The following is a 16,752-nucleotide window of genomic DNA, read 5'->3' on the forward strand; positions in this document are numbered from 1 at the left end:
TGTTACTTGTCTTATTACTGATCATAGGTTTCTAGGAGACTCATCTATCATTTTTAATGTTTCTTCTCCTTTTAAGCGGGCTGTTTAATGAGAAGCTGCTGCAAGTCATATAAATGCATCATTAGGCAAAAGGATATTTATGAAAACATCAAACTCACTAATTGCTCAGTCTCTTATAAAGAGAAAAAGACAGACAGATGGAAAAAAATAAATGATTCAAAGAGGAAAAATTCCCACTTTATCCAAAGAAGTCTGCTTTCTAAAACCAGAGGAGATGAAGCATATTTTACCAAATTCAACTGAGAGCTTCTTGGAGGCCATGTATCATCATGGCTTGAAGTCAGTCAGATGTCCATTGCACCTTTCAAAGCTCCAGTGAACAAAGTTCTTAGAGTTAAGTAGCTGTTCACAAGTACATTATAAGAAATACAGCAAGCAAGGAGAGAAATATTTCCCCTCCTTAACAACAAAAACAGGCTGAGATAGCAATCAAAACCAAATCTCTTGCAGAATGCTAAAAATTGAGATTAAACATACAATATCCAATAATAAATAGCTTATGTTTCTAATAATATACTAAACTCATAAATCACTAATACAAAGTTGCCTTTTGAAAAAAATGTATACAGAAAAAGAAAAAAATGTATAATTATTTGTTAAATCACTGGACAAGGGGAAATCACTGTTTGCTCTTAAAAACTCTGTAAGCATTAAATGTGTATCTAGTAAGCATAGGAAATAAAGTTCCATCCCAGTGGGCACTGTAGAGTTTTTTTGTTTATGTTTTCTGTAACGGGGATTAAACTCAGGGCTTTTACACTGAGCTACATCCCCAAACTCCCCCTCCCCTTTAAATTTTTCCTAATTCTGAGACTAGGTATCACTAAGTTGTTAAATTGCCCAGGTTGGGCTTGAACTTGTGATCATGTTGCTTCAACCTCCCAGAGTACTGGAATTACAGATGTGAACACATGCCCAACTAGACAGTATAGATCTGAATCCCTAGTAGAATGACAGAGCTTGGCTAGGTTCTTTCCCAGTCCTCTTCTCTATCTAGAGCAGGTGGGAAATAATAGGCAAGGGAACCACCCACATGCACAGGACTCACACGTGGAAAACACTCCTGTATACACTAAGACTTAGCTGAATATGTACTTACTAAAGAGAAAGGAAATGCCTTGCTTTTGAATGCATATTTAAGTACTGTTCACTATTTTGTACCAGACTCTTTAAATCCTGAATCAAGACTGAGTTTGTGGATTGAAGTGACCTGAGGTCAGTCTATTATTTAGAGAATAACCTGAAATGTCTTGCAGGTTCTGAGGGTTCATTAAGGGCAAGGAAAGTCTTCCCTAACTAAATAAAGTCAAAGGCACCACAGGAGATAAAATAGCTGTGTTTTTATTTCATTCACATACATAGCTTGTTCAACATACTGCATACAAAAGAGAGACACACAAACCACATACACCCATGCTTGCTACATCTGGCCTCTTGAGACACATTCACTAAAATAAGCAAGTTCAGCATTAATCCTGTCTTCTAAAATTACCAAAGATAGCCATACTAGAACTATATTTGACAACAATATTTAATAATAATTGCTAGAAGCCAAAAGGGTGGTCTCCAAAACAAAGAGATTAGTGCCCTCCAAAGAGTATGGCATTGCCTACCCATTAAATATTCCCAGATGTCAGTTTTTAAAGAAACGCAGAATAATATATTAGGAACATAAGCTGAGACTAGTGTTGGTAAGAGAGTAGAAACAGTATGAGACAGGCCTACAACTGCCCCAATCTTACAGCCTGGAGAGAATTTTCAAACAGCAGTGCAGGAAGTGGAATCAAACAGTTTGTTGGGTTTAGAGAAGCAAAGTGAACTAGAATTTTAGTTCAGATCTCAAAATACCAGAAAGTATTGAGAAAAGAGAGAGAAAGAAAGTATAGAGAAAGAAAGTATTGAGAAAAGTACTGAGAGAGAGAGAGAGAGAGAGAGAGAGAGAGAGAGATTGACTGATTTATGAAGACTTGTGAAAGTGCTTTTGATAAGGTACTGAAGCATTGATAATATGAGAGAAAATTAACGAAAGGCTGGGAAAAAAGCCCTAGTAAGCATTAAGCACACGATACCCAAAACTCACACAGGTTTGAAAACAATTCAAATTCCTTCCCAACAGTGAGGAAAACCTCAATATGTGGAGCATCAGGCAGAGTCCTCAGAAGAAATCAGCCAAGAGGCTAAATTAGACTGAAACCAAAGGTAATGTTCAAATCACCTTAATAAAGATTAAAAGCAAATATTCAAAGGATCAACCTGAAAGATAGCTATAAAACTTATGGTACATAAAACATTAAAGATAGTGGCAAGCTGGATTTATATATAGGAAGAGTGTAAGAAAGAGTACATGTGTGGAAAAATACACAAGACTTTCCACCCTCATTTCTTACTCACTTAAAAAGATAGATGTTTGTTTAGGGCAAAAATAATAGCAAAGTATTGTGGAGTTTATAACACATGCAGAATAAAAGGTATGGTGAACATTAAATAACAATGTGGGCAGGAAATAGTTTACTGTTGCATGGTTCTTACATTATATGTAAAATAAGAGAATATTATATGCAGTAGAATGTGATAAATAAAAGACATATACCCTATAGAAATCATTTAAAAAGTTACAATAAAGAAAATAGTCATAAAAATACTTAACTGATCCAAACAAATCAGAGAAGAAAAGAAAAAAGAGCACATGAGCGAAATAGGAAAAAAATCAAATATTTGGAAATTAATTGACAAACTTCTAAACAACCAATATGTCACAGAAAAATAAGGAAGATAAAGTATTTCGAAAAAAATGAAAACAATATATAAACATTATTGGAATGCCACTAATACAGTGTTCAGAGAGAAATTTATAGAATTATTTGCTTATAATAGAAAAGAGTTTGAGTCAATGATCTAAACCAGGAGTTGGCAAATGGCCCTTCTACAAAGGCCCAAATGGTAAATATTTTTGGCTTTCAAAGTCATACATCCTTATTTTAGTCTGTATTTTGTTGCTATAACAAAATAGCTGGGACTGGGTGACTTTCAAGGAAGAAATGTTTATTTCTTACACTTCTGGAGGCTGAGAAGTCCAAGTGCAAAGGGCCACATCTGGGGAGGGTCTTGTAATTGCATCGTACCATGGTAGAAAATGGAAGGGCAAGACAGCTCATAAAGCAAGGGAGCATGAGGGGGCCAAACTCACATTTATAACAAATCTATTCTTGACATAACTAACAGTAATGATATTAATCCATGACCTCCATTAATTCATTAATCCTCTGCTCTCATGACCTATTCACCTCTTATTAGTCTCCACCTCCTAACATCATTGCATTGGGGATTAAGTCTTCAACACATGAACTCTGGAGGCTACATTAAAATCATAGCAATTTCTATTCCAACTACTCAGCTCTGCTGTTGCACCATAAAAGTAGTCATAAACAATATGTAAATGAGTATATATGGCTGTGTTTCAATAAAGCTTTATTTATAAAGACAGGCTATGGATCAGATTTGGTACATGGGTCATAGTTTGCCAACCTTTGCTAGAATATTATCTCCATATGTGCAGAGAATATTGTCTGTTTTATTAACTGTTGAATCACAACAAAAGCTAGAATAGTGGATAACCCTTGGTATATGTGTTATAAATACCTGTTACCTGAATGAATTAATTTAATCCCCTGAACAAGCAATGAGTTAGATATTATTATCACTGACAAATGAATACTACACTAAGAGGAAATGATATAACATATCAAGAAGTGAAAGAATCAGTATTTAAGGACAGGCCTGTCTACTTCAAAGTTCTGAGTGCTTTCACTATATTTAACTAATAAGAAAAAAGCATTACTGAATAATTGAAAAAGCTTCACACTATTATATACATATTTTCTACCTGCCCTTTTTCCTTCCTCATGGTATGCACTTTCTTGAGCATTAGGTCCAAATAAAGAATATGCTAACCAATATACTAAACCACTATGTTAAAACTATATCTAGATGTAAAATCTTCATCTGATGGCAATCTACAAATACATACATACATATATATATATGCATGCTTAATACTGGACTATACAATTGATGCAACTAAATTGATTGAATCTTTTTTTTTTTTGGTACCGGGGATTGAACTCGAATCCTTGTGCTTTCGAGGCAGGCGGCAGAACCACTGAGCTAAATCCCCAGCCCAATTGATTGAATCTTGAACACAGAGTACTTAATTAGGAAGACTAGAGATGAGCTTTTCAAAAACAGATATCATGTATAGAGGACCCAATCAATTTTATGTACTCAGATATGTAGCATACATGAGAACAACATTAATTTGTATTTAATCTTTTCAAATGCACAAAGAAAGAAAAATGTGAGGGAAAAACAAACATCAAAAATGTCCTATTTTCCTTTGCCTTAGGAACGCCTCATTTCAATACTCTCTGCATGTAAGGCAAGGGCCCTTGTCTCCAGCACCACTCATGCACAACAGTCTGTCCATTGGCTGCTATTTCATGCTTTCAATAACCAGATTCCATAGCTGATCATAAGCATCTGCTTCCCTTCATAAGTCAATAATTCATGCTAGCTGTTTCCCAAAAACAGGCATTAGGAAGGCACGAGGGCAGATCTGAGAGCTGATTCTGTGGCCTGTATGTTGTTTCATCTTTTCTTAGCTTGTCTGGGGTTTTACCATCCTCCCAGTAAGCACAGAACTTGTAGGAGTGAACTACTATTTTGCCAAATTTTTTCTTTTTGGATGCTTAGGACAAAATTGTTTAAAAATATCCAACCACATGGGATCAATGCTGCATACTAAGAAGCTATTAAAGTAAGACAAACAGTACCCAAACTGTTTCTTTGTCTTATGGCTTAATGTTTATTATAATCTGACACTGTAAGACTGATGGTGATGCCAAGATGCTGAGAACTCAGGGCTTATGCAACCACTGAAATATTATTAAACTTAGTGAAAGATAAAAGTAAATGAAAAATGATATAATAAAGCTAAACTTTTCAGCTTCTTGACTGTCAGGTCTTGCAAAAAACTGTATCTAAATTTTATAAATCAACATAAATCTTTTGGACAGATAAAAGATTGCCTACTGACTCTACATAAGGATGGTAGGATGTATCTATCTATTACTAAAAAAAGCAAGAAATGTATCCTCAAAGAGAACTCAGGATAAACAAGTTACACTGGCTCCTATAAAATTATCTTGCTTGTACCAGTGTATTTTTAACCAAATACTCCCTTTTTAAAATGTTAAGTGATAAAGTGTTAAAGAAAATGAATAGCCACTATTTGTGGAGTGCTTCAGTGTTCACTTTCATTTTCTTCTCATTTAATCCTAAAAAAATAAAACTCCAGATTATACAATTTTTAAGGCGTAGAGTTGAGATTGAAACCTCATGGTCTTGACTCTGAAAGCTGTCCTGAATGAATCCTAAAGAATGAAATTATACACTATGAATCACACACAAAAAGTCGAGAAGTGATTATTAGTTACTGTAAGAACAACAACAGCAACAACAACAAAATGTTGACCAGAAATGATACTACCAACTTCCATTACCAAAAGAATGGAACCAGAATGAAAAACACTTTTTATTCTTTGATGTTACTCCATGATGTCCCAGAATTCTGCACCATCATACCACTAGGTCCACTCCTTTGGAAACTCATGAGTTCCAAAGTATACTAATTCAGAGAAACAGACATTTATAGCCCTATTGCTTCTCCCCAGGGACTAAGGCTATTCCTTTCTTTGTCAGGTGTCCCCAACTACTTCTTCATTTATATATTTATATACCCATTTATTTACCACACACTATGTGTGGAGCTCTGTAATTGATACTTCGTGTTTTTCCTCATATATAAAGCACATGTAATTATATCATTTCCATTTTATAGATAAGGAAAAGCCAGTAATAGCTCACGTTACACCACTAGGAAGTGATTTAAAAAACACACATGTGAAAAAAGAAAATTTAGCTCCTAGCCAAAATAAGATCAAAATCATGGACTATTGTAAAAATCATGTCTACTATTATTTCCATGCATGTAATCAGAAAGCAACAGCCTGAAATGTAGTAGATAACACTCATGTACTAACTTATTGATCACAGTCCTTTTTTTCAAAGCTGATTCTAACAGGTTTCTTCCTTGATTTAGGTCATCATTAATTAAAAGCCGTCTGTATTTCAGAAGTACGTTTAATCATCACAGGTTTTGTATTTATGACAGAAGACAACGTGACTGATTTAGGAGTTATGTGACCACTTAAAAGAAGGTTTCATGATCTATATGTCCTTCCTTACACCAACACTGCCTTGATTACTGTAGCTTTAGAAGAAGTCTTAAAATTAGGTACTGAACATCTTCCAACACTTGTTTTTGTTTCTTTGTTTTTTGATTTTTTTTAACTTTTCTAGGTCCTTTGTACTCCTACATAACTTTTAAATTTCAATATCCAATTCTTCATTTATAGCAAGTATACACAGACCTGAATTTTTATATATACCTTGTGTTTTCTAATCCTGCTAAATTCAAATACAAGTTCTAGGGGCTCCTAGAGATTTCTTAGTATTTTCTCTGTAGATGATCATTTCATCTACATATAAAGAGTTTGCTTCTACCTATAAAGAGTTTGCTTCTACCTTGCCAATTCTATCCTAATTCTGTCATTTTATTTACAGACTATTTTGGTTTGGGCCTATGTTTCAAAGTTTAATGGACAGATAAAGAGTAAGCATATCTGCCCTTGTTCCCCACCTTAAGGAGAAAGCATTGTATCTTCTCCATTCATATAAGGCGTTCTCGCTGGAAGTATGGAGTACATGGCTTTAATCTGTTGAGAAGGTTCTGTTCTGTTTCTAGGCTCCTGATAGCTTTTACCATGAATAGCTGTAGAATTTAGTCCAATACTTTTTCTCCAACTACTCACAGGATCATATGGCTTTTTCCTTTCCTCTGTTTAAATGATGACTTATGGGGGTAGATCTTCCAATGCTGAACCAACACTGCCATCCCTATAACAAAACCACTTTCTACATCCTGCCAGATCTGACTTCCAATAGTTTGTTTTGTTAAACAAATTTCTATCTATGTTCATACTTTTTTCTTCTATTATCTTTATCCAGTTTTAGGATTAGCACAATATTGATTTCCTAAAATGAGGGGAGAAGTGTTCCTTCTTTTCTCTGCTTTAATTATTTGATATAATTTAACAGTTAAAATGTATACGAGCCTGCTGTTATCATATAGGTAGGTTTTCAAGCTAGGAATATACTTTCTTTAATAGGTGCTATTCAAATTTTGTATTTCCTCCAGAGTTAGTTTCATTAATTCGTCTTCCAAGGTACTTCTTAGAAGTTGTCAAATTTATTTCAAAAAAGATTTTTGTAATATGCTTTCTATATCCTTTTAAATTCTGTAAAATTTGTGGTAATGTCTCCTAGATCTTGATATTGTAATTTAAAAATGTATAATTGATATTGTGTAACAGGTAGAAAAGGTCTAAAGGAGCAGGGAAAGTGGGAGGAGTAGAGGAAAGGAAAAAATGGAAAAGAAAAAACAGGAGAAAAGGAAAAAAATGGAAACAAGGTCTTTGCAAATAGTGAAGGGTGGAGGGGGTGAAGGGAGGGCAGGGGAAGGGGAAAAAAATAAGAACCAAGATACTCATGTAAAGGTACAAGATCCCAATGATGAATGTAACTGTATTTTATACCTAAAATGTACCAATAAACTTAATGGGAAAAAAATAAATAAATAAATAAGAGAGGGTTTTAATCATGTGAATTAGAAAAACAAAATTAACATAAAATTAATGAACATTTTAAGTATTCTTTCTAGATATAAAACCTTATTTATAATAAATGCTCTTTATATCTTATTTTCATGGGGCTCTACTTGACCCATATACAAAAATTTTCTCCAACTGTGCATCTCTAAAAAAATGTTCTTTGGCCTTGACCTTGCTTGTTTTTAGTTCCAAATACATAATAAACACAATGCCAAATATTTCTCAAAGCTTGTTGATTTCTACAATTTGATTCTAACAGGGAATATATACAAAATATTTATTCATTTTTTTATTAATTATAATGTGCTCTCATGACATTTTGAGATTTTTTTCTTAAAATTTCCAAATATTCTAACCCAAGCATAATTCAGAATGAAAAAATTTACTTACAGGTATCATCCAGTTGGCTAGGTCACCATATTTGGAAACTTGCATTGCTCCTAGCATTGTTAAATCGACATGTCCCCTGAAAAAGAAAAAAATGAAATATAAAGCAAACGTCACAAGGTTTATGCTCTCATTGCTTGAAACTACCAGCCACTAAAATGATTCTATACACCCCCAAAATATATTTTCTTTCTCTCTCCACAACTGACTTCTAAGTAGATCAGCTCCAAGCTGATATAGAGAAATAAATAACCATTAAGAGTTCTTTAAAAAAATTATAACTTATATAGTCCCCAGAAACAAACTAGCCCAGATGTACACAGTCAGTTTGTTTTCTTTAATGAGGGAGAATATAACTCAGTTCAAAGGTAAACACTAGCTAGAGAGTGAACACACAATTTGAAGAAAACATTTGATCTTCAGAATGGACTTTAAGCATGTTTCTTCAACTGAGTTGGCACTAAGATATATTTTTCCACTGAGGGTTTGTTTCATAATGGTGGGCTGGATATTTCAATGCCAAACCTTCAGTGGGAATAATTTCATAACATCTTGCAGCCAAATAAGCTGTGATAGTTTTTTGGGTGTGAAATGGGACTAAGTCTCAGTGTCCTGCTCACGTGCTCAGGAATGATTCAGTTTATTCCACACCATGGGAAACATCAGGGGCTCCATTATTACATACCCTCTAATCATCGCAAATGATTCATCGCTGGAGAAAAAAGAGGCTCCTGGAAGAACAGTAACTGTTTCCTTGCCTACACACACACACACACACACACACACACACATGCACACACACACATACACACGAAGAAAAAAGGAAGAAAACACTATTAAATTTCTAAGAGAATCATGATAGATAGAAATGTATGTATCTTCACATCTTTTAAAAATTTTAATCTCTCTTTAACAAAATGCAGTGGTATAGTGGGTAGGGGGACCCAGCAGGAATTGTCCACGCAGTAAAGACAAGTATTTTGTTACTAACATTGTTCAGCATTGCCCCTGCAAGGTGATCATAAAAAGCAAACTGACTTTTAGTGGCACTACTGTTTAGAAATTCTCTACAGGCAATGCACCCCTATACCTATACTTGCACCCCTATTGCCTACTTGTCCAGCCTCCCACCACTTCCATTCCCTTCACAAGTTACTATAAAATGCTAACAGGAATGAGGAGGGAGTTTGTAGGTGACACCACTCAGAATTCAATGCTACTGGGCTGGGGATTTAGCTCAGTGGCACTGCGCCTGCCTTGCAAGCACAAGGTCCTGAGTTGGATCCCCAGTACCAAAAAAAACAAAAAGAAAAAGAATCCAATGCTACTGAAAGTCACTAAAGCAAAGAGATAGAGAGTAAACATGAACACAGAAATGCAAATTTGAAGGGAATGATGCAGGAGATACTCTTCAGTTTGTTCTTCACTTTTTATCAAATTTCTAACTCTATGTTAACTGAAAGTATTTATCATCTGTCCATTATATTTCTATAAATGAAAAATATATTCAAATTAAATTCACTTCTATTATTAAGAATTATTTCACATATTTTACACCTTTTTGTTTCTTTGAGTTATCAGAGTAATTTTTATTATTTTATTTTCTTGCAAAAAGAATTGTTATTATTATTTCAGTATATGTGGTTCCAAAGTATTTTATTTTATTGCAGTAAGAAACTTTCAATTACAAGATGTCTATATTCTGAGGATCTAATGTACAACACAGTGGCTAGTTAATAATATTGTATGGGATACTTGAAATTTTCTTAGAGAATAAATCTTAAATGTTCTGACCACAAAGAAAAAAAATGGTAGCTATGTGAAGTGATACATCTGTTAATTAACTTGATTTTGGTACTCACTTCATAATTGTATGAATATATAAAATCATCACATAATAGACATTGGATATATGCAATTTTTATTTGTCAATTATGCCTCAATGTTGGGGAAAAAATAAAAAAGTCAATGAACAATATAAAAAGAACCTACCTAATTCCTTAGTATCATCAAGCCTGAACTCTCTTCTTTTAACTTCTCCCTTCCTTTCTCTCTGATTCATCTTTATTCTCACACTCCTCTTAGTTTGTACTAAAATCATAAGACTCTGATGAAATCAGAAAATAATATGGTAATACTGGCCAATGATTTTAATGTTAACTTCCAAGAGGTCCTCTTAGAAGGACTTGTAAAATTTACATCTCATAATAACAGTTCAGAGTTGGGAAAGAATTTAAGTCTACACACAGCTAATAATATCACTTGAGTCATCCTCAAGCTGCTCTCATCTTGTGATCTATTTCCTGTCTGTTCAGGAGCTTCAGGTGCCCAGGACCAGCTTCTGGTCTCAACCAGAACAGTGCTCACAGGCCATTTGGCAATAGGTAAATCAATTGTCAGATTAACATATCCTGCAATGGCCCCAGTGTAATATAAGGCAGGCAAAAAAGAAAGGGAAGAAAAGGTATGATTCCAAAGATCAGAATAAAGAAAAATGCCAGCATATATCAGGACAAGAAGTAGTCTGAGCGGCACCAGCCCCTCAGTTAACCCCCCAACTCCTAAATTCTTGCTGAAAGCTCTTACATTAATATTCTTCTCCATGTGAGTTCAGGAATAGAGAAAGAGTAAGCCTGTTTACATTATACTGAAATATTTATTCCCCAATTGAGTTTGATTCTATATGATGGAAACATTTTCACATCTTTAAAAGTACCCTAAAACTGAAAAGCTTTGGGAAACACTTTTTGGTAAGGTTAGAAGGGACTTTTAGATGGCACATAATATTGGTGGATTGAAAGAATACATGTAAGTCTTTATCCTAAGTCTAGTACTCAGAAACATTAGTTTTTATTATTGTAATTATTATTATACAGTGACATAGGGGGTAGGCAAGCCCAGCAGGAACTGTCTACCCTATGAAGATGAGTATTTTATCACCAACACTGTGCAAAATGGCCCCTACAAGATGATGACCAACTTTTAATGGCACTATTGTTTGGAAATTCAAATACTAGCTTTCACTACAGTCATTGTTGTTATTTCTCTCTTCAAACCTACAACGGCACTGCCTGTCTTGGGATAAGTGCCATAAGACCTAGAAATTGGCTTATATGAGTTATACAGCCACACTGTCTGGACTCTGGGTTTTACAATAGGCACAGTACAACTAAACCTTATCCTAACACAACTTCTATATCAAACAAAATCAGACCTCACCATTCCTATGAGGTTAGTATGAAGGAGGAAGAACTGGTAGAACAAGAAAGGAGAAAAATATGAAAATTCCTCTTCTTTGTTTCCTAGGTATTAAATAACCACGACTTTCAAAGTGTACTCTTACTAGCTGGTAAGATATAGGAAGAGCCTTTCCTTTCCTTATGTGATTAATGAACCATAAGTTAATTAAAGAGCCTCAAAACAGCTTCCATAGAGAATGGTTATCAGGCTCTTGCTAATACATAATACTGTCTTATAAATTGTATTCTTTTGAAGTAAAGTTAATTGTCAGCATTTTAATTTAAACATTTTTAACTCCTACATAAAAACTGTACATATTTATAGGGTACCATAAGATATCTTGATATATTTATATACACATGTTATGAAATGTTCAAATCAGGGTAATATCCCTCAATAATCATCATTTCTTCATGGTAGAAACATTCAAAACCATTTCTTCTAGCTTTTTGTAATATACAGTATACTACTCTTTTTTGTGGTCAACCTACTGTGCAATAGCATACAAGAACTTCTCACTCCTATCTAACCTTTCTCCATCCCTGTCTCCCCCCTACAATGGTAACTACCATTTTACTCTCAACTTCAATGAGATCAACATTTTTATATTCTCCATATGACTGAGAACATGTGGCATTTATCTTTCTGGCTCTGACTTATCTCACTTACTATAATAGCCACCAGTTCCATCCATGTTGTCACAAATGACAGAATTTCATCCTTTTTATGGCTGAACAGAATTACCCTGGACATTTCCTGAGTCCATTCATCAGTTGATGGACACTTAGGCTGTTTCCATATTTGGCTATTATGAATAGTGCTACAATGAGCACGAAAGTGCAGAAAGATATCTCTTTGACATACTGATTTCATTTCTTTTGGCAATATACCTAAAAGTGGAATTAATGGATCATATAGCAGTTTCAGCTTTAATTGTTTCACTGTCATTATTTTGAGACATCTACTTTCTAAACAAAAATAAATATCCTAACACTGATTCTGTGAATTTCTAATATAGTGTCCAAATTTGGTTTAAAAAGTCATATAACTAAAATCAATAAGATAACATAAAGATCACTCTTTTATTTGGCTATCCTTAATTGATTAATCTCTAATTTTTCTGTGTATATATGAATATTTTCATGATATTTGGCCAATAAAGTGACTCAGTTTCATACTTACCATGTCCTTTGGCTCATAATTTAATATGTAATTCATTTAATCCTGAGTAAATGTCTATTATGGGCCTAGAGAAATGTTACAAACAAAATTCAGCTACTGGTTCTCAAACTTGAACAGCCATCAGAATCACATGGAGGACTTAAAAAATTCAGACTGCTGCTGCACCAGTCTCCCAGAGTTTCTAATTCAGAAGGTGTGTAATGGGGCTGAGAATTTCCTTTCTATAAAGTCTCTTGTGATGTTGACGCTATGAGTCTAAAGACTTGGAGATAAACACTGCCCTAAGCAAAGGTGTTAACTCTCCATCAAAAGAGATAAATATAGGGAAATAACTGTAAGGGAAATATGATAGAAAGACACTAAAAATATTGTAGGTTTAAGTAAGGGGAATTTTGAGCAGCAGAGGGATTGGAAGAAGACAAACAAGCTAAAACTCAAAGGATGGGCATAAGGCATTTTGACAGTAAATGACCAGTAGGGAAATGGGAATAAAATAGGAAGAGGGTAAAACAAGTACCTGGTGAAGGGCACAGCAAGAGCAAATGCACAAAGTAAGGAAAAACACAGTCATGGTCAGAGTATAACCTGTAGTCCAGTGTGAGTATCAATGGCATCTTTGTATGACATAAAAAGACAAAGCTGGAAAGCCTGGCTACAATCATTACAAAGATAGCAAATGCTGTCCTATTTGTACTTTAGTCTTCAGGCCTGTTGACTCTTCAGATGTGGTACAGATCCCTAGAGCGGACTTCTCAACACTACTATCCTTTAGAGCTATATAACTCTTCATGGGAGGCTGTGCTGGTTGTTGTAGGATATTTAGCAACATCTCTAACCTCTACCCATTAAAAACCATCTCCTCTCCTAGGCATGACAATAAAAATGTATGACCATATTGCCAAAGGTCCTCAGAGCCAAAACATACCCTTCCCTCGAATCCACTGAAAGCAACTGCAGTAGAAGGTACATGACAAGGGGCCAGGGCTATTTATAGACTATTAGATTAACATTAACATGCTGATTCCTTCTAAAGCATTTCTTACAAAGATAAGTCATTTAAAACATTAATTGTACATTAAAATTAGAAAACAGGTCACAGAGGAAATTAAAGAAGATATCAAACAGTTCCTTCAATTAAATGACAATGACAACACAACATATCAGAATCTATGGGACACAATGAAAGCAGTCTTACAGGGAAATAGCAGTGAATATGCATTTTAGGAAAACAGAACGAGCCCAATTAAAAAACCTGATGCTGAACCTCAAGCTTCTAAAAAAAGAAGGGCAGGACAACCCCAAAGCTCATACAAGGGAGGAAATTATAAAGATCAGAGGAGAAATCAATGCAATGGAGACTAAGAGAATGATACAAAAAATCAAAGAAGCCAAGAGTTGGTTCTTCGAAAGAATCAACAAAATTGACAAACCCTTAGCCAAGCTTGTCAGAAAAAGGAAAGAAAAGGCCCAAATCCATGCAATTAGGAATGAAAAGGGTGAAATGACAACAGACCCAGCAGAAATCCAGAGGACCATCAACACCTACTTCCAGAACCTATATGCCAATAAGATGGACAACACAGAAGAAATGGACAGATTCCTAGATACATATGAATTACCAAAGTTGAATGAAGAAGACCTAAAAATTCTGAACAACTCAATATCAAACAATGAAATTGAAAATGTAATTAAAAACTTATCAACTAAGAAAAGCCCAGGCCCTGATGGCTTCACTGCTGATTTCTACAAGACATTTAGAGAGGAACTGCTGCCACTACTCTTTAAACTCTTCAATGAAATTGAAAGGGAAGCAATACTCCCAAATTCATTCCTGGAAGCAAGCATCACCTTGATCCCCAAAGCAGAGAAAGACCCAACCGAAAAAGAGAACAATAGGCCAATCTCACTAATGAACATAGATGCAAAAATCCTTAATAAGATAATGGCAAACAGAATGCAGAAGATCATCAAGAAGATCATACACCCTGATCGAGTGGGATTCATCCCAGGGATGCAGGGATGGTTCAATATATGCAAATCAATCAATGTAATACACTATATCAATAGAGCCAAGGACAAAAACCATATGATTATCTCCATAGATGCAGAAAAAGCATTTGGCAAAATCCAACATGCATTTATGATAAAAACCCTACAAAAAATTGGAATAGATGGTCTCTACCTCAAACTGATAGAAGCCATCTATGAAAAACCAACAGCCAATAGCATACTAAATGGTCAAAAACTGAAATCCTTCCCACTAAAATCAGGAACAAGACAAGGATGTCCACTATCACCACTCTTGTTCAATATAGTTCTGGAAACATTAGCCACGGCAATTAGACAAGAGAAAGAAATAAAAGGAATAAAGATAGGCAGTGAAGAAGTTAAATTGTCATTATTTGCAGATGACATGATACTCTATATAGAAAACCCCAAGAACTCCACCAAAAGTCTTCTACACTTAATAACCAAATTCAGTCAAGTAGCTGGTTACAAGGTCAACACACAAAAATCAATAGCTTTCCTCTACACAAATGACAGACTCATTGAGAGAGAAATAGAGCAAATAATTCCTTGCACAATAGCATCCAAAAAACCGAAATACCTAGGAATCATCCTAACGAAAGAAATCAAAGACCTCTTCTCTGAAAACTATGGCACTCTGAAAAGAGAGGTTGAAGATGATATCAGAAAATGGATAGACATCCCCTGCTCCTGGGTAGGAAGGATTAATATAGTGAAAATGGCAATACTTCCAAAACTGCTATATAGATTTAATGCAATTCCAATTGAGATCCCAGCAGCATACTTCATAAACCTTGAGAAAACAATCCAAAAATTCATTTGGAACAAGAAGAGACCCAGAATAACAAAATCAATTCTAGGTAACAGACACATGCCAGGGGTTATCACAATCCCCAACCTGCAACTCTACTACAAAGCTACTGTGATAAAAACAGCATGGTAATGGCAAAGAAACAGACCTGAGGACAAGTGGAACAGATTAGAAGATGCAGAAACAATTCCAGACACACTCAGCCACCTCATCTTTTACAAAGGAGCTAAACACCCTCACTGAAGGAAAGATAGCCTCTTTAATAAATCGTGCTGGAGAAATTGGGTTTCAACTTGCTCAAGACTAAAACTAGACCTATTATCTCTCACCATGCACTATAAAATCAAAATGGATTAAAGATCTAAATATTAAAATAGAAACTCTGAACCAGTTGGAACAGAGGTTAGGTAGAACCCTTGAAGACATCGGTGTAGGAAAAGATTTTATGAACAAAACCTCAGTTGCCCATGAACTAGCACAACAATCAACAAGTGGGATCTCTTCTTATTAAAAGGCTTCTGCACAGCAAGAGAAATCACCAGCAGTGTGAAGAGACAACCCACAATGTGGGAAAAAATCTTCACCTGCTCTTCCTCAGACAAAGGTCTACTATCTCGAATCTATAAAGAACTTAAAAAGATCAGACCTCCCAAATTTAAAGACCCAATCCAAAAATGGGCATCTGAAATGAACAGACATTTCTCACACAAAGAAGTAGAAATGGCAAATAAATACATGAAAAAATGTTCAACATCACTGGTCATTCAAGAGATGCAAATGAAAACAAAGCTGAGATTCCATTTCACTCCAGAAAGAATGGCTGCTATCATGAAATCAACCAATAACAAATGCTGGCGGGGCTATGGAGAAAGAGGAACCCTGCTCCACTGCTGGTGGGAGTGTAGACTGGTGCAACCACTGTGGAAATCAGTATGGAGATACCTCAGTGAACTAGGACTGGAAGTCCCATTTGACCCCACTATTCCACTGTCGGGGATCTTCCCCAAAGAATTAAAAAAATCATACCACAGTGATATATGTGCGCCCATGTTCATAGCAGCACAGTTTGTGATAGCTAAAACTTGGAAACAGCCCAAATGCCCATTAACTGGAGACTGGATAAAGAAAATGTGGTTTTTTTATAAAATGGAGTACTACTCAGCCATAAAAAATGAGAAATTAGAGACATTTATAGCTAAGTGGATGCACATTGAGGCAATACTCTTAAGTGAAATAAATAGGACACACATGTATAAA

General features: G+C 35.0%; 1 protein-coding gene across 1 annotated transcript in view; it reads right to left on the minus strand.

Moving 5' to 3' along the window:
* Oxct1 (3-oxoacid CoA-transferase 1) overlaps window positions 1–16,752 on the minus strand; it is a 157,699-nt gene that overhangs the window by 49,178 nt on the left and 91,769 nt on the right. Inside the window, exons 12-13 of the mRNA XM_004848574.4 lie at window positions 8,920–8,992; window positions 8,238–8,313 (exon numbers count right to left, since the gene is read on the minus strand). Coding sequence (XP_004848631.1) covers window positions 8,238–8,313; window positions 8,920–8,992 — 149 coding nt within the window. The remainder of the gene's footprint in view (window positions 1–8,237; window positions 8,314–8,919; window positions 8,993–16,752) is intronic.

Source organism: Heterocephalus glaber, unplaced genomic scaffold (assembly GCF_053883595.1).
Source record: "Heterocephalus glaber isolate CG9 unplaced genomic scaffold, H.glaber_assembly_v1.0 deba00001538, whole genome shotgun sequence".
NCBI classification, from domain to species: Eukaryota; Metazoa; Chordata; class Mammalia; order Rodentia; family Bathyergidae; genus Heterocephalus; species Heterocephalus glaber.